Source organism: Phascolarctos cinereus, unplaced genomic scaffold, assembly GCF_003287225.1.
Source record: "Phascolarctos cinereus isolate Bilbo 61053 unplaced genomic scaffold, phaCin_HiC Scaffold_1;HRSCAF=81, whole genome shotgun sequence".
NCBI classification, from domain to species: Eukaryota; Metazoa; Chordata; class Mammalia; order Diprotodontia; family Phascolarctidae; genus Phascolarctos; species Phascolarctos cinereus.
The window spans coordinates 115,785,312-115,807,628 of NW_027555514.1; the positions used below are offsets into that span (position 1 = coordinate 115,785,312).

Consider the following 22,317-nt stretch of genomic DNA (forward strand, 5'->3'; position numbering starts at 1 on the left):
GCAGAAACACAATTCTAGAAGGCAATGACCATCCTTCCTGGTGTCATGCATTATTGCTCAATTAGGGCTGCACCTAAGGGGAGCTCTGTAAATACCAGGAGGTTCTGACAGTCTACCCTCAAAAGCACTTTGAGAACAGGAAAGAATTAAGTCCATGGGCATCACCAGAGAGTTTGATGGATTTGGACTGAGATCCCCTGCTTCTGCTATTAGGAATCCCCTAATCTGTGAACTCATTAATTTGGAAGTTTCTCTCTCCCCCTCAATGATACAGATAACACCTCATTCATGACTGTCCATCCTTTGTGAAGTTCCCATAAGGTTCTTTTCTTGGGATCCAACAAACCTTCTTTGATTTCTCCTTACACTGTGAAGGCACCGATTTATCTTATTATCCCTCACCCTTGTGACAACTGTTTTTTTCTCCCTAATGACAGCTGGCAATTTCCTGGGACCTGAAGTTCTGCAAATCATTTTGTATGCATTTTTCTCATTTGGTCTTCACAATGACTCTGTGAGGTATTGTTATCCTCATTTTACAGATGAAGAAAGTGAGGTTCAGCAAGGTTGAGGGAATTCTCCATGGTCACACATCTAGTTGGAGGTGGGGCTTCAAATGAGTTCCCTCCTAACTCTTTCTATTATGCCATGTGGCAACCAGTGTAATATATATATAAAGACAGAAATAAGTGACTCATGTCTGTCCCTATATCCTTACATGCCAATAGTAGTACAAGCATCAACGTGGGAATACTCTTCCTTCTTACCTACAGATATACTAGGGGATGGGGGGGGCATTTCTCTTCCTGTCTCTCAGGGACAGCATTACCCTCTCTCTTAGCTTCTTTTCCCATTCACCAATTAGGACAGAAGTCATAAGGCTGAGAGACCCAGAGGAATACAAATATATAGCTGCCAGGAATACTACAATTTCTATATTGCTAGGACGATCAGTGTTTTTGGAGCAAGGTCCATCTGACATTTCCCTGAAATACAGTAATGAGGACATCTTCACTTGTTTCTTCAGTGCACTATAAATATAGTTGATCTGATGACATTAGAATTATGGATCAGGCGTGTAGCACGATTTGAAAATCTAGCAATGCTCCTGAATATAGACTTCAGGATCAGGTCCAGCAGAAACACATAGACACAAACACACATGTTTACATGTTTAGTTACAGCCAAAGGCTGACTTGTAGGGTGCGTACATAGGAGCTTGGGAATGGGAAAAAAAAAAAAAGGAATTCTTGTAGGCTTTGAGAAATGGAAGGAAAGGGGGGGCAGGGAGAGAAAATAATCTCTCTAAAGTGGAGGAATGAGATTAAAGAGCCAGAGCCCTGATCTCTGCGGATAAAGATCTGCCTTGAACAAGGGGTGTGCAGAGCTCTGGCCTGGTTCCCGCAGCGGGAGGTGTCAGCAAAGGGGTGAACGCTGAGCAACAGTGCTTGGGGGTGGGGATGATAGAGACAGATAGGGATGGAGGAGGTGGGGGAGTGAGGACTGTGGCTGCTCCATCAGTGAGGGCTTGGCTCAGACATCCTGCTGCAGCTTTACTTTGGTCTAGGACCCAGAAAGCTGCCAGCTCCTGAATTGCAGGCATTTCTCACCAGGATAGTAGCAGAGGCAGAGTAGGGCTGCTGGTTTGTTTCAGCTGCTTTTGATTAAGAGATTGGATTTTGAATTAAGAGAAAGCTTCTCTGATCCCCACTCCCCTCCTTCTTTGGACCTTCTCTTCTCTTCCAGCTCTCAACTCCTCACTTTGGGTCTCCTCCCAGTTCTTATCTTGGTCATTATCTTTCACAGATAAGCACAGGCTCCTCCTCCAAAGCTTAGGTATTTGGGCATTCATTCACTTTTTTTTTTTAAACAGGAAGTATTCTCTCCCTTTAGCCCTTTTCTCTCACCTACTCACAAATTCAATTTGTCCGGTATTTATCAAGCACCTATTAAGTGGCAAGCACCCTCTAGAGGTGCTGGGATGAGAAACAAAAAAGAGTAAAACAAAACCCTTGCCCTCAGGGAGTTTATAATCTAGCAGTAAATTTGTTACATACATTCTTGCCCTTGTCATACAAAGAGACAGGAGTTCTTAACTTGCATTTAAAAAATACATTTTGATAACAATTTCAATATAATTCATTATTTTGTTTTGTGTATTTTAAAACATTCTGAGAAGGGGTCCATGATGCAAAAAAGGTTAAGAACCCCTGGTAAAAGATGACGGATGGGGACAGTGATAGAGGAGAGAGGGGTCAATCTAGTTTGGGGGCACCAAACAGTATGACACTGATTTAGACAAGTTAGTTGGCTTTTCTGGACCTCAGTTTACTCATCTGAAAAAAAAATAAAAGGCTGGAATAAAAGACCTTTGAGATCTCTTCGGGGAGCTATGAACCTCAAATCTTTCCACCTTTTTTTTTTTTTAGGCAATTGGGTTAAGTGACACAGCTATAACTGTCAAGTGTTTGGTCTGAGGTTGAATTTGAACTCAGGTCCTCCTGACTTCAGGGCCAGTGCTCTATATCACTGTGCCACCTAGCTGCCCACCATTTTTTTTTCTTTTTTGTGTCCCCTCAGCAAGAACTCTCCTAACTTCATTGACCCCAATAAAGAGTCAGAGGCACTTTGTTTTGCCTCTCTTATCTCACTCTTGGGCTTCCTGCCCAGAGTAGCTTTTCCAGAGGAGTGTCTGATTTGTGTCCCAAGCTGGACTCTTTTGCCCCAAACTGTCTGGGACTTAGAATGTGGGTCAAACCAGCCTGGGTTTCCAAAGGGGAATAGATGGAGGATTATGACTTTGGAAGATGATGGTTGGGACAAGCCTCTACCAGTCCCTTTTACTCCTAGACGGTGATGGATGGGAAGGTAGCTCACCATGTATTTCCCCTGGCCGCCTGGTGAGAATTGGTGTGGGGCGGGGGTATCGCTGCTGCTGCTATTTAATAAAAATACCCCGCATGTGTCCTGAGGAGATTTATGAGTGAATATCCCCGAGTCAGCCTCCTGTCCAACCAGAGCTGAAGCAGTGGGGGAAGGGGGTGAGGCTAAGCAAGCAACTTGGAGCATTGAGATGGAGAGCTTGGCTGTCCCCTGCCTGACTCGGAAATACAGGAACAAGCACTTGTGATGTGTCAGTCTCTGGGTGTCTACAGTGCTGTACTATGGGTGGCTACTGCCCTCTGATGGACAGTATTGCAATGTCTTTTGAAGAAGAGGCAAGCCAATAGGGCCTATGTTGGCTCTGTGCTGAGCACTATAGGGGCGGTGAACAGGGTACCTAGAATATGCCAACTCATAATCATTTTCCCAGGCCTGATTCTGGCCTTTCAAGGTAGTGGAGACTAGAGAAAAGTCACTGTGTTGGGTTTCAGAAGCCTCATGTTTGAGCTTCTAGGCCTCAAACCATCACTACCATTTTGACCATCATCTCCTCTCAGGCCCTGATGGAGACAGTCCAAGATCTTGGATCCAAGAGTCTTAGGTTAGCATTACCTTTTAAACCATGAGACCTGCTTCTATCTCAGCTCCCACAGCCACCACTGATTGGTGAAATCATTGTGGAGAGGTGGCCCATCTTCCCTTCATCACCAGCAAAAACTTTTGAGGGTCTTCCACTAAAAGGCAGCTAAGCACTGGAGCCCTGAGAGAAGGCTACCCCAGAGCACCAATCCTGCTTCCAGCCCAGCTCTCAGAGCCATTATCTGGATAAGCAATTCTCCTGTGGAGATGAGTTGAGATACCCCCACCAACTGCTACACACACACACACACACACACACACACACACACACACACACACACACACACACACACGGCAGTCAAGTCAAACTAGCTAAAGCAGTAAGGCGCCCTGAGGGACAGAGAGGAGGCAGCATGTGCCAGGTAAGTCAAATCAGCGCCCCCTCCACCTTGATCAGCATCTCTCCTCAGACCCCGATGGGGACAGCCCAGACCCTGAATCCAAGAGCCTTGTGACTAGCAATGTTTCCAGCCCAGTGCCCTCAGCCATCATCCTGGGAAGCCACCCATGTGGAAATGCAGCCTGGTAACTGCTCCTGCAGGTGCTGTACAGCCACAGCTGCTGAAGACCCAGAAAAGTTCTTGTCATCAAAGTCCTTGGTGGGGAAGGGAATAAGCACTTATATAGCACCTAGTATGTGCCATATTCACACTTATTCATGAAGCGCTTTACAAATATTATCTCATTTGATCCTCACAACAACCCTCGAGGTAGGTGCTGTTATTATCCCCATTTTGCAATTGAAGAAACTGAGGCAGAGGTTAAGTGACTTGGTCATGCAGCTAGAAGGTGTCTGAGGTCAGATCTGTAAACTCAGGCCTTCCTAACTCCAGGCCTAGTTCTTTATCTACTGTACTGCCAAATGGTTCAACATCTACAGACTGTTTGGCTATTTATTTACTGGGGTGCTCAAGAGGACCAGCGTCTCTGGTGTGAGGGCTGCTGAGCCCCTTTCAAGGCTGCTTATCCGCCTTTGGTGTCCACCTGTCACCCAACTCTCACCTGCGGCTCCAAGAAGCTGTATCACATGCAGCAGCCACACCCTGACAAAACCATCATGGCAGATGGGCTAACCCACAGGCCTCAAACTTGTGGGTGACTTAGGGGGTTGTCACTCCAAGTGTGTGAAGAATGGACAGATGAGAACAATTTGTTTCAATGGCCATGAAGGCAGCTGAAGCAGGCATAGAGTGCTTAGAGCTTGGTCAGGCATTGAAGAAGCTGCAGTCATACATTTCATCCTGGGCTTCTTGCCTTTTTTGGGGGGGGAGGGGAGGCAATTGAGGTTAAGTGACTTGCCCAGAGTCACACAGCTAGTAAGTGTTCTATGTCTGAGGTTGGATTTGAACTCAGGTCCTCCTGACTCCAGGGCTGGTGCTCTATCTACTGTGCCATCTAACTGCCCCTACTCCATCCCAGGCCTCTTGCCTTTTGTCCTGCCACTGGACTTTGATTACTCTGCAAGAAAGAGTGAGCTTGATAATTTCATGCAGTCCTGCCTCACTTAAATCCAATTTATGCACAAATGCAACAAAAAGGGCTATGTATGAGACTCTAAACCAAAGTATTTGCTTTTTTGTATTAGTATCTTTTTTTTTTACATTCTCTATGATTCGACATTATTTTATCAGTGGAAATGACATTAAAGAAGAGGTATTAACATCTGCTTTGCTTTGGTACCCTCAAGATCATGGGACTGTTCCATCTGACTTCCAGCTGAAACCTAATGTAAGCTCCTGGAGAGCAGGACTGTGTTTTCTGTTTGTTCTTCCAGTGCTTTGGACATAGTAAGAAATTAATAAATACTTCATTAATTCAGTGCCGGAGCACTGGTTTGTGTGTGTGTGTGTGTGTGTGTGTGTGTGTGTGTGTGTGTGTGTGTGTGTGTTGGGGATTTCTCATGCATGTAGAATCTCTGGCTAACCCCATCTCCTTTATCTCATTCAAGTCCATGTCTGTCCATCTCTTCTTATTCTGATTGTGATTATGTCAATTGGTGTAAACATCTGTTTCACATGTTGTGTGTTGTTCTCTGAATAAATGGCATCTGAATAGAGGTTTGGTCATAGGATCCTGTATTTAGAACTGGAAGAACTTCTGAGATCATCTAATCTGGGGATTCTTAGTTTGGTGACTAGTTTACTTGTTTAAAATATATTCTGATAACTATTTCAGTATATTGTTTTCCTTTGTAAGTCTGTGTATTTTATTTTGTGCATTTAAAAACATTATTTTGAGGAGTTCATAGAGTTGACTAGACTGAAAGAGACCCATGGCATAAAAAAAAGGTTAAAGTCCAGCCTCCAACACTTACTAGCTGTGTGACCACGGGCAAGTCACTTAACCCTGATTGCCTCAAAAGAAAAATAAAAGGTTCAGAAAGCACCGCTGATCTAATCCAACCCCATCACTTTACAGAGGGGGAAACTGAAGCCAAGAGAGGTTTGCTTTTATTGTATTTTAAATACTTTGGTTCAATGCATCTTCCTTCCGTCTTTGCAGAGGTAGGGGATTATGAATAGAGAACACTGCATATAATGTTCAACCTAGTTGGTGCATATTTTTCCTAAATTGTTCTATTTAAAAAAAAGTAAATGTTCCAAAAAACCAAAAAAAAAAGTAAAAAAAAACTGTTCTATTTTTCTCTTTTACTTTTTGACATAAGGAATGGGGAAGGGGGGGAGATATATTAGAAGATGTAGGGCATGTAAAAACAAAAATCAATACAAACCACCAACCAAACATATGCTTTGTGCAGTCTCATAGATAGCCAGAAAAGCTGCAAATATATGTGATAAGGAGGGTGAGCATAGAACTAAGTTGGCAGGGGCCCAACTCTCTCATTTTACTGATCCCTTTGGCATTGGGTGGGTAACTTGCCTAAAGTGCCAGAGGTAGTTAAATATAAGACGGGATGTTTTAACCCCCGTTTTCTCCAGAGTCAGTACTGTTCCACTTAATTGCGTGCCTCCCCCAGACAATTGTCACTGTGAGATTGTGTGCCATGGGTATGGGTCCAACCCCCACCCTCTGACTTTTATTAACGCTTGTTGTCCTTCAGTCATTCAGCAGCGTCCAACTCTTCTTGACCCCATGGATCCTAGTGTCCATCGGGTCCACTGGATAATTGGTTTGCCATTCCTGAATTTGGGAGTCAGAGGACCCAAGTTGGAATCCATGCTCTGCCATTTGCTCTCTCTGAGTCCTTGGACAAGACAATCTCTCTGGGCCTCAATTTCCCCTTCTAGGGAAGGGGATGTTGACCTTTAAGGTTCTTCCTGGTTCTTTTCATGAGCAGGATTGGGTGACCAGATGCCACGTGGCATCCATGGAACCTGGGGTGGTAATATACGCTGGAGGTCAAGGAGTCGTCAGTTACTTAGGTACCAGGCAGGGTGCAGGTCCCAAGGAGAGGTGCTACTGAGCTGCCAAAAAGAAAAAAAAAACACACCAAAAAAACCCCACCTCCGATCCAACAGGGGGCGCAAGCACTGGAGCACACCAAGAGAGGCTGGGGCGGGAACTGTTCCCAGCGCCGGGTTAGGTCAGCGCTCCCTCGCGGCAGCCTAGGAGCCTGCCCAGGCCTTGCCGGAACTGCTTTCTCCCAGGGGCCGCGCTTTCACCCGGACACCTTTCTCTCGTGGACTCTTCCGGTCAGGCTCGCAGAGCCTGCACGCTGAACCCTTCTCCCGGTGCGTGTGCCCCCCGGACGGTTCCTCGGAGGTTCTGAACACGCACGGAGCCAGCCTTTGGGCCCGATGGCGGGACAGACCCTGTTCGTGGGCCGCCTCCCGGCCTCGGCCAGCAGCCCGCAGCTGGAGCGTCTCTTCAGTCAAGTGGGGCCCGTGAAGCAGTGTTTCGTGGTCACCGAGAAAGGTAGGGGGCTGCGGGGGCGTCTCGCTCCCCTCTCCCCTCTCCCCCACCACCGCCAGGGGTCCGAGACAGCCGAAATCCTAGGGGGCCTGTTCAGGGGCCGGGGAGAGGGATGGGATGGGGGAGCAGGTAAGGCCTGGGGGAGATAAACCGGAACTGGGGGGGGCATGGAGAAGAGAGACCCGACCGACAGACAGACAGACGGACATCTACAAGCGAAGGAGTGGGGCTGCAACACAGGAGGCTGAATAAATCCTGGGCATTTGGTTTTCATGGCGTATTTCCGTACAGTCTTACCTGAAACTGCAGAAGTGTGCTTATTTTGTCCCTATTCTTCGGGGCTATTTATGTTTTACTCTCGTGATAGCTTTGCCTTTTTTTTGGCAAGGCAGTCGGGGTTAAGTGACTTGTCCAGGGTCACACAGTTAAGCGTCAATGTCTGAGGCTGGATTTGAACTCAGGTCTTCTTGACTCCAGGGCTGGTACTTTATCCACTGTGCCACCTAGCTGCCCCTGCTCCTGTAATAACTTGAAAAGAAGGAATTGGTGTTTGCGACAGTAGGATCTTGACTCTCCGCTTGTGGCCTTGGCTCCATTTTCTTTGTGTACCTGGTAAGGAGTGGAGCCTTTGGGCTTTAACCTGTTTACCTTGTATATAGCCCAGGAAATAATGCTGGTCAGATATGGTCAGTTTCTTCTCTAGGAGGTTTTTTTTTCCTCTTTTTCAGAGGATCCTGTAAGACAATGACTTAGTGCTTAACCCAGTGCCTAGCACATAGTGACTTCTTAATAAATGTTGATAGATCAACCCTAATTTGGATCTCAGCCAGAGGTTGGAAACCAAGGTCCTGTGTCAATGTGTTGCTTTTTTCCCCCTTTCTCTTTGAACCAGGAAGAATAACCCATTGGATGTGCATGAGCAGTAATTCTTTCATACATCTTATATATGGGGGCAGATTTTTCCCATGTATGTTAAATAACAGACCAAAAACCTCAGCAGGTTCTTTTTGTTACTTTTTCCAAAGCCATGAAATTCCTCACATGGAGTTCCTGGACAACTCCTTGTCTCTCCCTGTACTTTTTTCCTCTGTGCTAAGTAGAGCAGGCTCCGATCCTTTTTCCTCTGTGCTAAGTAGAGCAGGCTCTGATCCTACTGATCCTGTTTCCTTAATAGTGAAAAGACAAATTAACATATGAATGTCTTCACATGGAAAGGAAACAAACTCGTATGTTGAGCTGCCAGGTATGAGATTTAATTGGATTACATGGTCAGTCTCCTGTTTTCAAGGCTGTTGTGTAGGATAAGTGTGTAGTGCTTATGGCATGTAGTGTAGGAAAAGGAGGTCAAGTGTCTTTGAATTTTTTTTCTGCTTTTGATGTTAGACAAAATGATGTGGTTTGTGACTTTTGGAAAAAATGATTTTTTTAGACAGGGATTTAGAAACTTCTTCAGCTTCTTTTCATCCTTTTAGAGGAAAAGGAATGGAAGCTTATTTCAACTTAAAATGTCAACTGCAAATATGAGGATTTCAGACCTTTAAGTCATGTCCAACTCTTTTTATGACCTCATTTGTGGTTTTCTTGGCAAAGATGCTGGAATGACTTGCCATTTCCTTCTCCATCTCATTTTATAGATGAGGAAACTGAGGCCAGCAGGATTAAGTGACGTGCCCACATGGTCAGGGTCACACAGCTAATAAGTGTCTGGGGCTGGATTTAAACTTAGGTTTTCTTGACTCCACACCCAACACTCTACCCCGCTTTTATCACTCTGCCCTTAAAATATGAGTATATATCATCTTTAAAGTGACATACAGTATTTAGCCTATTGATCACCAAGATTAATTTGAAAATTTTATGTCATAATTTGCATGAAACACCAATGAGTATTCCAAAAAAGAGACAATGGTATTTAGAGCTAGAAATATCCATCTCTTCCCTCCCAACTGGTAAGGAAGCTGTGGACCCTCAGAGAGACTAAATGAGATAGTGGTTGGGATTCACACAAAAGTCTTCTGACTCCAAATTCAATTCTCTCTCTATTATAACACTTCAGTGCCTTTGTTCTTCCTCTACGTTCATCTGCTGATGGTTCCCTTTTCACCCTGGTAACTGGGAAGGAAATGATGACTAATAGAAAGATCATGGTCCTGTCAATCAAGGGACCAGACTGTGCTGTGAGCTCACTGTGAAACCTCCTTTCTACAATCTCCGCTTCAGGTCATTTATCCTTTCTGTTTCTTATTTTTTTGATAATTGAAAAAAAAGAAAACTATTCAGTTTTCCTGATCCCTTCCAGCCTGATCTTTTCCTGCTCTGTTCCGAGTCCAACTTATCCATACTTGTTCAGGGTATACATACTAATGTCCAATTCAACTGGTTGTTTATCTAGCTTAATGTAATAATCTGGACAATGTGTACTTTTAATACATTTCATTTTTTTCCATAATGGATTGATAGATTCTTTTATGTCACTTCCATTTCATTGAAGGGGGTTTATAGTATTCAGAGTTTATGGAGTTAGGAGGTTGTCACCATAAATAGAAGCATTTGAAGAGCTTTGCCGTTAATAAGACATCTTTACCTTTTCTAGACTGTACTGTGTAGGATCACAGGTTTAGAGGACATAATTATTTAATTTTGCAGATGAGGAAACTGAGGCCCAGAGTAGCTAAGTGTCTTGTTCAGGCTTACACAGGTAATAAGTAGCAGAACTAGGATTTGAACCCAGGTCCTCTGACTCCAAATCCAGCATTCTTCCACTGAATTAAGCTGTATCTAACCTTCCTGTTTAACTGCTTTGATTGATGTTGTTACTTAATAGATAATTAAGCAAAGCAATTTCTGTAGTTGTGTTTGTGATGAATTCTTCTGTGATTTTGGTATTAAAGACATATGATGGAGGAGAACTTTCAGTGCTGTATTTTGCACTTCTGTGCAGTTGTAAAAATTAGTGAAACCATAGAGTAGGATCTTATATTTTCTATAGCTCTTATTTGTGTAATTCCAAAAATGTGATCTGCTTTAGAAGATTGCCAGAAAATTTCCCTTTTAGTATCTTCATCAGTGATATCAATGAGAAATCGGTTACATGGATCAGAAGTTGCACTGGTGGCTTCTCATTTATTTATTTTTTTTATTAAATGCACTGTTTACCATCTTTTCCTTTCTTGTGAAATCTTGATCTCTTTGAGGTAGCTTCAGAATTAATCCTTGAATACTTTGGTTTTTTGAATGTGTAATTTTCATTGGTATTTTTTTTAAGGTAAGTACTTCATGTCTGAATGTTTCTCTTTTCACCCAGTGAGCCAAACTTTGTAACAAAGGATTTTTTAAAAAAAGGAAAAAAAATCAGTTCAGCAAAAGTAACCAATTTATTAACTGAGTCTGACAGTGAATATGAAGTGTTCCTCACCCATAGTTCTCTACCTCTGCAAAGAAAGGAGGGAGACAGTAGTATTTTCTCATTTCTTTGGGGCCAGCCTTGGTCATTATAATTACATACCATTTGGTGTTTTCTTTTTTTTTTCCCTTCATATTATTGTGGTTACTGTGTGTTTTGTTTTTTTAGTTCTGCTTACTTTACTCTGTGTTCTTACAAATCTCCCTTTGGAACACTTTTAAATGAATTTCTTCGATATGTTCCTGGTCAGATCTAGTTGCTTTTCTTGATTAAGTTTAAGAATTCTTACTATTTCTTTTATTTGCATAGTTATGTACAGAATCATTGATTCTACCTAAAAAGCATACTGCAAATGTTCATTTCTTTTTCTTTTTCTTTTTTGGTGAGGCAATCGGGGTTAAGTGACTTGCCTAGGGTCATACAGCTAGTAAGTATCAAGTGTCTGAGGTTGGATTTGAACTCAGATCCTCCTGACTCCAAGGCTGGAGCTCTATCTGTTGTGCCACCTAGTTGCCCCCAAATGTTCATTTCTTTAAAAAAAACCAGAAAGGATTGATAAATTTTGTTTTGGTACAAATGACACTACCCAGCAAACACTTTGTATCCTCAGCACTTAGCACAGAGTAGGCATATAATAAATGTTCATTTACTTACCCACCTCTCTTAGTACTGTCCCTGAGAAAATTAGTTATTAATAGGAAAAAAAAGAATTTCTTAACTTTAATAATATGGTGCTAAAATTTACTTATTTGACTTAAAGTTTTTTTTTTACCCCTCTGTATTGGGTTTTTAAAATGCTATTTAAATCCTTATGTATATTGTTATTTTGGTTCTGTTTTCTTCACTCTGCGTTCTTTCATACAAATCTTCCTTTATTTCTCTAAATTTTTCATTTCTATCATTCCTTATGGCACAGTAACATTCCATTACATTCATAGATGATGTTTTTCAGCTAGTTTCCAGTCATTGAATACTCATTTTGTTCCCAGCTTTCTCTTATCACAAGTAATGAAAAACACATTTCTTTAGCAACAGCATTCTTCTGGCAGTTCTTTCTTTATGCCTTTGAATCATAGAACATCATAATTTTCTAAAAATTTTAAAACAACTTTATTTAAATAAAATGCTTGATTTGAAGGAAAAACTAGGACCAGTTTCTTTAATTTATCCTTACTTAAACACAGATTGCCCCTACATGTATCTATGTGCCAAGAATTGTAACTTTGTATTTGATTTTACTATAAAAGAAAAACCCTGAAATTATCCCATCAGTGAGGAATGCAAGGTTTCTTTTTTTGCTTTGTTTTTGTTAAGCATCAGAATACGATAATTTATTGGAATATAAAATAAAAACTGAATGAACATGTTACTGATGGGAAAAAGATCACAGAACCAGTATGTTTTTCTCTTATCCCATTGCTATTTGATGGTTAAAAAATTTTTCCCCCCAAATAACAAGCATTTATTTTTTCTGATCCCCACTTCCCCCCACCCACTATTGGAAAAAAAAAAGAAAAAAACTCAATAAATCTGCATTAACAAGCAAAGCAAATTTTTACTTTAGGCACGTTCAGAAATGTAGGTTTCATTCTGCACTTTGAGTCTATGACCTCTGTCAGGAGGTAGGTAGTATGCTTCATCTTTGGTCTTTTAGAGTTTTGGGGTTTGTCATTACATCAACCAGAATTCTCAAGTCTTCATAGTTGTTTTTCTTTATAATGTTATTGTTCTCTTGGTTCTGCTTACTTTACTCTGTCAGTTCATACATTTTTTTTAGCTTTTTCTGAAACCACCTGTTTCGATATTTCTCATGGGACAATAATTTTCCTATTAAATTTATAGACTATAATTTGTTTAGCAAGTTCACATCCATGTGATTTTAATTAAAATATACTATTGGCTCTTTAGTTAAAAAAACAAAAAACACCTAGAAGCATTATACCCGTGCACATGCAGCAATTTAGCATTACTTTATGTACCATAAAATAATGAGGAGGAGGAGAGAGAAAAATGAAAGAAGAGATAAAACTACTGGTGTAGTTAGGATGAGGAAGAACCAAATCTTGATTTTGTAATTTTGGACATATTGTTTTCCTTGGGAGCAGAGTTCTGGAATAAAATAGAAGGTTCTCTTTTTGGCAAAAGCATCTGTATGCTGCTAGGACATATTGATTGGACTTTCGTCCTCCATTTAGATCTGTCCAGGTATATCTATTTCATTGTTTGGCTGCCTATCAAATTGGAATCTAATCTGCCTAACTGACAAACTGTTCACAATAGGCTCTCATTAATTCACTAAGTAGTATGTGTTTCTTAAATTTAAATTGAACCGTAGAACCATCTTGCTTCTTGCTCTGCTCCTTTCGATTTCATATTGTCATTTTATATCTTGACTCTTTCCTTGGGCTTCTTTTTAGCCCTGGTGCATCATGGCGTGTCCTCGGCAGCCACTTAAGAGTAGACTATTACAGGTTTAGAAAAATTTAAAAGTACAGTTAACACAAAGGGTAATGGAAAGATGTGCGTGGTGGGTTTAAGCAGGCTACAGTATATTACCAGCAGCAACTAGCACGTAAGAAATGGCACAAAAGACATTATCGAAGCATAATTGGATAAACTGATCATGTAGTGAGAATGAGAGGCAGCAGATGGAGTGGCACATGCGTATTTCCTGAAACACAAACATAACAAGAAGAAGACAACGTGGTACAGTGGGAAATGTTGGATTTGGATTCAGAGGACCTGAGTTTGAAAAGGCCTTGATCTGCCACTACCCTTGTGATCTTAAGCAAGTTACTTGACCTCTCTTGGTCAAAGTGCCTACTTACTGTGCACCATCTTAAAAGGAAGGGGTTGCATCAGATGATTTCTGGGGTTTCTTCAGTTCTAATCGATGATCCTATGAAGGCCTCCAGAACCTTGGGGAGATTCTTAATGGAGTCTTTATGGGAAAATAAGCACAAGAATGATGTGAACGTGATGAAAACATTTAAAAAGGGGATGGAACAACTGCATTGATAAAGTCATGAATCTTCCAGAAGATCAGAGTAAAATACTTTATTCATCTCCAGGATAGAAATATTTTTTCTTTTTCTTTTTAGAAGTATTAATTATTGCTTTGCCCACCTCACAGGTTGGTGTTTAGAATAAGGTAATAGATATGAATTGACATGGAAGTGTTAAAAGTGTGCTATAGAAGGAGTTGTTAATAATAGTGTGCATATGATACCATCCCCTGTAGCAGTGCAGGGAGTTTATTTTGGCGGTACCCTAAAAGATACTGAGTTTTGTTTATTCTGAGGGGCCACTCCTTAGCTGTCATTTGATTTTTATAAACAGTCTTCCAGATACCTCTTTTCCTGCCTCATCAGGGCTTTTCCATTTTCTTCATAATTCTGGCTTGTATAAAGGTCGTGTTTTCTGTAATATGATTTATAGCAGGGCTCTGGCCTTTTTATGAAGATGTTCTTGTGGTTTATAGCTCTCTTCCCCCCCCCCCTTTTTGCCTTTTAGGCAGTAAGACATGTCGTGGCTTTGGCTATGTCACTTTTTCCATGTTGGAGGATGCTCAGAGGGCCCTCAAGGAAGTTACCACCTTTGAAGGTTGCAAGATCAATGTGATTGTTGCGAAGAGAAAACTAAAGAACAAAACAAAGGGAAAAGAGAAGAAGGGTAAGTTGTGAAAGAAGTCAGTTATTGTTTAGGATGAAGGAGAGTATTATGACATGAAAAGAGAGGTACTCGGGCTTAGGAGAGTCTTTAAAAGTTAAAGACTCCAAAATGAACGTCTCCAAAACTACCTCTAATTCTCTAATTCTCCCAGGCCTCATTTGGCTATTCATTTTATTCCTTCATTCACTCCTGAAATTGAGAAGGCCAGTGTTCCTGGGCATAGGCAACTTAATGGAAGGTCTGTTCTAGTTTAATGCTATTCTCAGTAGTACCCTGGCCTTGGATTTTGGTCTTGGTGATTTCTCATTAATATGTTGATCACGACCCAAGGTGTAATACCTGTAGCTCCAGTGTTTTAGTGTTCTGGTATTCATTCCTCTGACGAGTGTCATCTTACCATTTCTCTTCCCAAGTTACCTTGTTGTAATCAAAAGTATTACGTATTGCTCAGATTCAATTTAGGTTCGAATCTCAAGGTATAATGACATGTACTCAATGTAAACTTAACAAATAATCATATTTATTTTACAATGATTAATAATGATTAAAAACCACACAAGCAATAAAGGTAAGAATAATATTCAATGCAATAAGTAATAATCAACATAAAGGAAAGTAGGAATAAGAAAAGAAATGATACACACTCACTGACCAGGTGAGCTCAAATACCCATAAAACCGGGGAAACTGGAGATGGCCCAATGGGTCTGGTCAAGGAGGCAACGGGGAGTGTCCTACCCCGGAACACAATGAAGGCCGTGCACGTGATCTGCCTCTGGCAGAGAGTTGGCATCCCTATCTCTGCATCAAAGTACTCCAAAATCCTCCTTTCAAATGACCCTTTTCATAATTATGTAAACCAGGGAAAGACAATCTTAGCGTTTTGTTTTGTGTATGTATCCTTGGTGAGTGTTCATGTCCAGACACACACACATCTATAACAGAAGTTGGGGCTTGATCAGAGGTCCAAATACCTGTTTGTTGTGTAAGTCTCCAAGGAGTGATCAATTCCTTGGACAGTTACACACCTTTCTCAAGAAAAATGTTCTTTGAGATGAATTGCTTTCCCAGGTAACATAGCTTGTTGGTTATTTAATGTTTCGTCTCCATGGTCGCCTCTGGCCATGCGTGGTAACTCCCATCTATCTTTATGTCAGGTCATGAGGTACTTACATTGTTAGGTCATGGGACGGTTACACAGGGTTGGGGAGGATCTATCCATCTCAGTTTCCTTTACACTTGGAATCCTCTGGGGGTTTTTTTTCCCTGTATAATCAAGGGCAAATATTTGCTTCTGTCCTTCTCTTTTCTTTTCCAGAATGTTCAGTGACCTCACAGGAAGAACCGGAACAAGAATCAAAGCCCAAGCCTAAAAAAACGAAAGTAGCTGACAAAAAAGCTAGATTGATCATCCGGAATCTAAGTTTTAAGGTAGAAATGAGCGGCTACGGAATCTGAGTCTGGTGATCAAATAGGGCCTCAAGAGCGCTGGAGAATATAACCTGTAAAATATCTATTGTCAGTGGTGCCACCTGCCTGTTGTTGACTTCTTTTCTTTTTAAAAATGAGTCTTAGCTATAATGATGTCAAAAGATGGCTCTGCTTTTCTATCCTTTCTGCCATAGATTCCGTAATGAAACACCCCCTTTCCAAAAATCTGATTTTCCACCCACTGAAACCAAAAAGTGGCTTAATATTAGTGAACTGAATTCTCAAGAGCTGGTTTGCTTCTGGTTTGTTTGTGGTTACACTCCTTACATCACTTTGCTTTTTCTTTTTAGTGTTCAGAAGATGATCTGAAGACCTTATTTGCTCAGTTTGGTGCTGTCTTGGAGGTGAACATTCCTAGGAAGCCAGGTACTGATGAACCTCTCTGCCCATCTTATGAATCAGAATGAAGTTTTAAAAATATTTAGCTAACTCATGGTTTCTTATGTTAGGCAGTATCCAGAACATGCGTATGAGGTTTTTGCCTTTTCCTTTGGGTATTTTAGGATAGATTGGATATTTTATCAGCCTTAGGAGTGTGGCTTTAAAAGATGTATCATTTGTTTTGAACTTGGGTCAAGGAGCCAAACTCATTCTGGTGAGTGGAGTGCCATTTTAATGTGGAGAGAGGCCAATTTAAAATTCTACTTAACTTAAAATTCTTTTTCCATTTTTGCAGCCTGTGTTTCCAACACTAATTGCTCAGTTACTTGACTTTCTGTGTCCTGTCTACTTACAGATGGAAAAATGCGAGGCTTTGCTTTTGTTCAATTTAAGAATCTGTTAGAAGCAGGAAAAGCCTTGAAAGGCACGAACATGAAAGAAATAAAAGGTTGGTCTGCTTTACCTTCTTTGTCCCCCAAAGACCTGGGCATAATACCTGGTTAAATTGGCATAATAAATACATTTCTTTCTATTCCTGAAAAATGCAAGAGTTTACATTAGTCAGTCTTCATTGTTGGTGTACTAACCAGTTTGGTGACATTTTCCTGATGACAGTTTCTCTTAGGATTAAATTTGAAGGTATCTGAGGTTGCTAGAAATATCTTTTCTCTTGCTTGTCCTTACTCTGTATATTTTTAAAACTTTGGCTGGGCAAAGGATCTAAAACAATTGATAACAGATGAGAATTGGCATTGAGGTAGGATGGAAGTCTTCTACTTTTCTCTTTAAGTTGATTTAATCCAACCCCCTTGATTTGTTTTGAAAATTCAGATTTATTGATGTTTATTTTATCATGGTCATTTCCATATATACCCCTCCCTCTAATGAAACCCCTTGTAAGAAAAATATTCCCAAATTGTTAAGCAAAAGCAATTGACACAGTGTGATCTCTCAGTCTGAGCTCTGGTACTGTCCTTGTCCCATTAAATTAATAGTGTACAAACACTAAAGACGGTGGTTGATGATGATAATAACTGACATTTATACAGTGCTTTAAGGTTTATAAAATATCAGCAGTTCTGTGAAGTTGCTGGTTCAGATGTTATCCTTTGCCCTCTCTTTCCCTTTTCAGGTAGAAAAACTCCAGGTCAGAGAATTGAAATAACTTGCTTAGGGTCAAAGACAGACTTTGAACAAATCTTCTATTAGTCCAGTGTTATTTCTGCCCCCCCCTTTATTTTTCTTTATTTCTTTCTTTTTTTTGGGCAATTGGGGTTAAGTGACTTGCCCAGGGTCACATAGCTAGTAAGTGTCAAGTGTTTGGTCTGAGGCCGGATTTGAACTCAGGTCCTCCTGACTTCAGGGCTGGTACTGTATCCACTGTGCCACCTAGCTGCCCCCTTATTTTTCTTTTCTGACATTTCACTTTTCCCTCTCCCCAGAAGCCTGGAGGTATAGAAGGTGGGAAGGGATAGGTGTAGTGATGGGGGTAGGGACATTTCTGATTTCCTGTTTCCCTCTTTCCAGCCCTCATTGGGCAGCTGTTGTTGGACGGTGTGTTATGTTGTTGTTGTTGTTTTGTTTGTTTTTTGGTGAGGAAATTTGGTGAGGGGTTAAGTGACTTGTCCAGGGTCACACGAGTGTGTTATATTGTTGAAACAAGGGTAGGCCAATTCTAGGAGTTTTCTTTGGAGGGTGGTACAGTTGTTCTCTGAGCTGGCACTTCCTTGTGTCTTGAGACTGAGCTTGGACCCCTTAAAGAAAGAATGTTAAAGGAAGGAAATATTCTTTCTAATGTCCATTATTTATCTGGCAGGACGGACAGTAGCTGTGGATTGGGCTGTGGCCAAAGATAAATATAGTGCAACACAGTCTTCTGCTTCAGGTAAAGGCTTAATAGTTCTCTGGAAGGGATGTTTTAAATGTCTTTTCTTACTCTTTTGAAATCCTGTTGAATTTCTCTCCATTCTTTAAACTCAAGTGATACCTCCTTTCTCATCTTGGTAATTACATTACCAACTCTTTGTTTAATCCACTTACCCTGTAATGTTGTGTTTGTTTCTTATCTTTTCTCATTTACTTAATTCACAACATGGCTGGGTAAGTGGATTAAACAAAATGCTGGTAATAGAGTAAGATCTGGGGATTAACAGACCACAACCTGGAGACTGCACAACAAATACTGGAGTGCTGTGGGAAAAACAGGCACAAAGAAATTTCAGCAAAACTGACTGAATCTGACAACATATACAGTGTTCTAGACCAGTAGTACCCCTCCTCTGCAAAGAAGGGAGGGGGATGTATTTTCTCACGTCTTCTATGAAGTCAAGCTTGGTAGTCATAATTAATCTCACAGCCTTTTCACTTTTTTGAGTCTTTGGTTTTTTTTGGTTCTTTCCATTTACGTTGCTGTTACCGTTGTGTATTATGTTTTCCAGGTCCTGCTTCACTTTGCATCCATCTTCCCAGGCTTCTTTGACTTTTTCCATATTCATTTATTCTTATGGCACAATATTACTTTCATGTTCCACAATTGTTGAAGCCATACCTTATTGAATGAGAAAACAAGTAACTTTCAGTTCATGACCAGCTTCAGAGAGCAGATTTTGTGGGGGAGTAAGTTCTGTGACTAGGATATCAGTCTTTGGTTTGAGCTTTATATCAGGTCAAAATAAGCTTTTTGATGCAGACCTCTTTTCTTTATTCTAAGTAAGAGTAGTGTTCAATATTTTTAGGAAGAGGGAGTTATTTTAAAAGTTGAATGATGAGCCTCGCCTTCCAGTTAGTTATTCTCCTAGCAAATGAAGAAAATAGACCCTGAGAAACCTGTAGAGCCACTGGGGGAGGGTTTATTATTAGGGCTTTGGCATCGGTCTCTGCAGCTGACCTAGCAGCTCCTCGGCTTTCTGTGCCAGATCACCTCCATTATATTTGTCACTTCACTTCATAGGTGAGGAGCAAAAACCCGCTGAACCCAGACGGCAGGATGCAAGTCAAGAGAAGGGCAGTGAGGAGGAGGAGTATGAGGATGATGAGGATGAAGAAGAAGAGTTACAAGTGGCCAAGTCAGCAAAGACTCAGAAGAGGTGAGTAGCAAAGCCTTTTCTGAGCACAGAAAAGAAGATTCTAGTTTGAAGGCTCACCAGTTATCTTTAGGAAGAGGAACTGCCGCTGTTTTGGTTTTGGAAACAGAATTGGCTTGTGTGGTGGAATCCAGAAAGGCCTCTTGGTCGGCACAGATTCCTAATTGCTGATGGTTCATTTTTCAGGGAAGGCAAAAGACCACTAACTTTGGATGCTGAGAGCAGTGAGGAAGATGAGGACAGTGACCTAGAGGAAAGAAGTAGCAGTGAAGATGAAGAGGAGCGGGATAAGAATGAAGTAGATTCAGATGAAGACCAAGGTTTGCCTAGTAACAGTTTTGCATTGAGTACAGATCTTTACTCATTTATTAAGAATTCGAGCCAGCACTTTAGGTCACTTTAAAATAGGCCCTTCATATTTGTATAAAACTTACTTTAAGAAATCTATGTTGCAAAAAAAAAAAAAAGAAGAGATCTGTCATGTTCTTTCACTTCCTTACTCAGAGCTCATTTTTAAGAGGTTGGAGTAGGAAATATATATGTTAGGAAGGTGAATATTCTTCCCTAGTGAACTGAAAATCTACATTAAATGGCTATTGGACACAATCCCGCTTAAGTGAAATATTCAGGCAGAGGGTGACAACTTAGACATTCAAAATGTTTTTCTGTACCTCCCACTATAGGTGATATACCTATACCACATATACACTGTAGACATTTGAGACCTATTGGAACACTTCTTAAAGCTGTACGTTACTTTCTAAACATGTCAGTGAGAGCTAGGATGATATAATGAAAAAGGGCTGGAAGCTGGGAGTCAGAAAGACCTGGGTTCAAATCCTAATGCTGACATCTGCTGGCTTTGAGTCCCAGGGCAGGTCATTTAACCTCTCAGTAACCCAGACAATTCTGTAAGATTATTATTGGTTGCAGAATAGCTGTTCATCTACATTGATAAAGGGAATTTCTTCACTGAGTATTCCGTACTCTAAAGAAATCACGGGTCTAGACTCCCAACAAAAGATCAATACCTGTTACAACATTTATGTCAGATGCCATGGGAAAGTCCAAATCAGTTGAATTTAACCTTGGAAGCTTTTTTGAATGAGGCATTGTAGGTGCGAAAGTTGCTGTGGCAAATCATGCCCTGCTTTTATAGGGGAAGTATTTTAATGACAACCCCTGTCCATCTCCCTTCTTTAGTTGTAAGTTCAGGCTTATAGGGAAATACAACTTTCTTTTCCACGAGGAGTTGGGAAAGAAGGGAAGTGGTGTGCCAGTGCTAACCTGTCCAGCTTGAAGGTAATGAGACCCTGCACTACAGACTAGTTCCGATGTCTCATTTGTCTTTAGATGTAGAAGTTCCAAAGAAGAAAAAGAAGAGGAAGTTGCCATCTGATGTGAATGAGGGGAAAACTGTGTTTATCAGGTAGGCCATATTCTTCCAGAGTGGCATAATGTACCACTGTGTGGAATCAGTGTTGTAAATTGACCCTGAAGGGCAGTAATCTGTGGGACTTGTACCCCTACTTTGAGGCTTAGGAACATACTGAGAAATGATGGAAAGCAGAGGTTTTGATAAGCTAGAAAGGATTTGTAGGGGTACATGACATTCACAATTATTTGTTGACATGCCTGCCTTTGATGCCTGGCTTTTCCGTTCTCTCTCATTTGTTTTCAAGTTTTTCCTCATTGTTTTCTCCTTCCTACACACATTCTCACTGAGCCTAGAAAGCCTTGCTGTGGCCCTTCTGCCCTGTCTGGCTCCCTTCCTGTTTCTTTCCTCCATACTGCTAAACTTCTTCTTCTTTTTTTTTTAATATAAATTTATTTATTTTTAGTTTTCAATATTCATTTCCACAAGTTTTTGAGTTCCAAATTTCTCACCCCTCCCCCCACCCCAAGATGGCATGCATTCGGAATACCCCTTCCCCTGGTCTGCCTTCTCTTCTGTCTCTCCCCCCTCCCTTCTTTTATCCCCTTCCCCTTCTATTTTCCTGTAGAGCAGGATAGACTTCTGTACCTCATTTCCTGTATTTCTTATTTCCCAGTTGCATGTGAAAACATTTTTTTAAAACATGTGTTTTTAAAACTTTGAGTTCCAAATTTTCTCCTTCCTCCCTCCCCCCCACCCTCATTGAAAAGGCAAGCAACTCAATATAGGTTGTATATGTGCAGTTATGCAAAACACTTCCACGGTAGACGTGTTGTGAAAAACTAACTCTATTTCCCTTAATCCTATCCTGCCCTCCCATTTATTCTATTCTTTCTTTTGACCCGGTCCCTCCTCAGAAGTATTTGCTTCTGATTACCCTCTTTCCCAATCTGCCTCCTCTCTATCACCCCCTGCTCTCTTGTCCCCTTCTCCCCCTATTTTCCTGTAGAGTAAGACAGATTTCCATACCCAATTGAATGTGTATGTTATTCTCTCCTTAAGCCAAATCCTATGAGAATAAGATTCCCTCATTCCCTCTCACCTTCCCCTGTTTCCCCTCCACTGTGAGAGACTTTTCTTTTCTGTTTTTTTTTTGTGAGATAATTTACCCCATTCTACCTCTCCCTTTCTTCTCCGAGTATCATCCTCTCTCATCCCTTAATTTTATTCTCCAGATATGACCCCTTAATCTTCAACTCACCCTGTGCCCTCTATCTATCTATATATACATACATACAATTTTTTTCCTTCAACTACCCTAATACTGACAAAGTTCTCATGAGTTACAAATATCATCTTTCCATGCAGGAATGTAAACAGTTCAATCTTAATAAGTCTCTTATGATTTCTCTTTCCTGTTTACCTCTTCATGTTCCACTGGAGTCCTGTATTTGAAAGTCAAATTTTCTGTTTAGCTCTGGTCTTTTCATCAGGAATGCTTGAAAGTCCTCTATTTCA

At 41.0% G+C, this 22,317-nt stretch overlaps 1 protein-coding gene across 2 annotated transcripts in view; it reads left to right on the forward strand.

The window, feature by feature from the left end:
* Positions 1-7,090: 7,090 nt before the first annotated feature.
* RBM28 (RNA binding motif protein 28) overlaps positions 7,091-22,317 on the forward strand; it is a 42,103-nt gene continuing 26,876 nt past the window's right edge. Inside the window, exons 1-9 of one of the 2 annotated variants that reach the window (XM_021002287.2) lie at positions 7,091-7,398; positions 14,312-14,470; positions 15,788-15,900; positions 16,251-16,326; positions 16,697-16,789; positions 18,158-18,226; positions 19,292-19,427; positions 19,611-19,744; positions 20,778-20,853. In XM_021002287.2, the coding sequence (XP_020857946.1) occupies positions 7,281-7,398; positions 14,312-14,470; positions 15,788-15,900; positions 16,251-16,326; positions 16,697-16,789; positions 18,158-18,226; positions 19,292-19,427; positions 19,611-19,744; positions 20,778-20,853 (974 nt within the window). In that variant the 5' untranslated portion in view covers positions 7,091-7,280. The remainder of the gene's footprint in view (positions 7,399-14,311; positions 14,471-15,787; positions 15,901-16,250; positions 16,327-16,696; positions 16,790-18,157; positions 18,227-19,291; positions 19,428-19,610; positions 19,745-20,777; positions 20,854-22,317) is intronic. The other variant, XM_021002288.2, reaches the window with a different exon arrangement.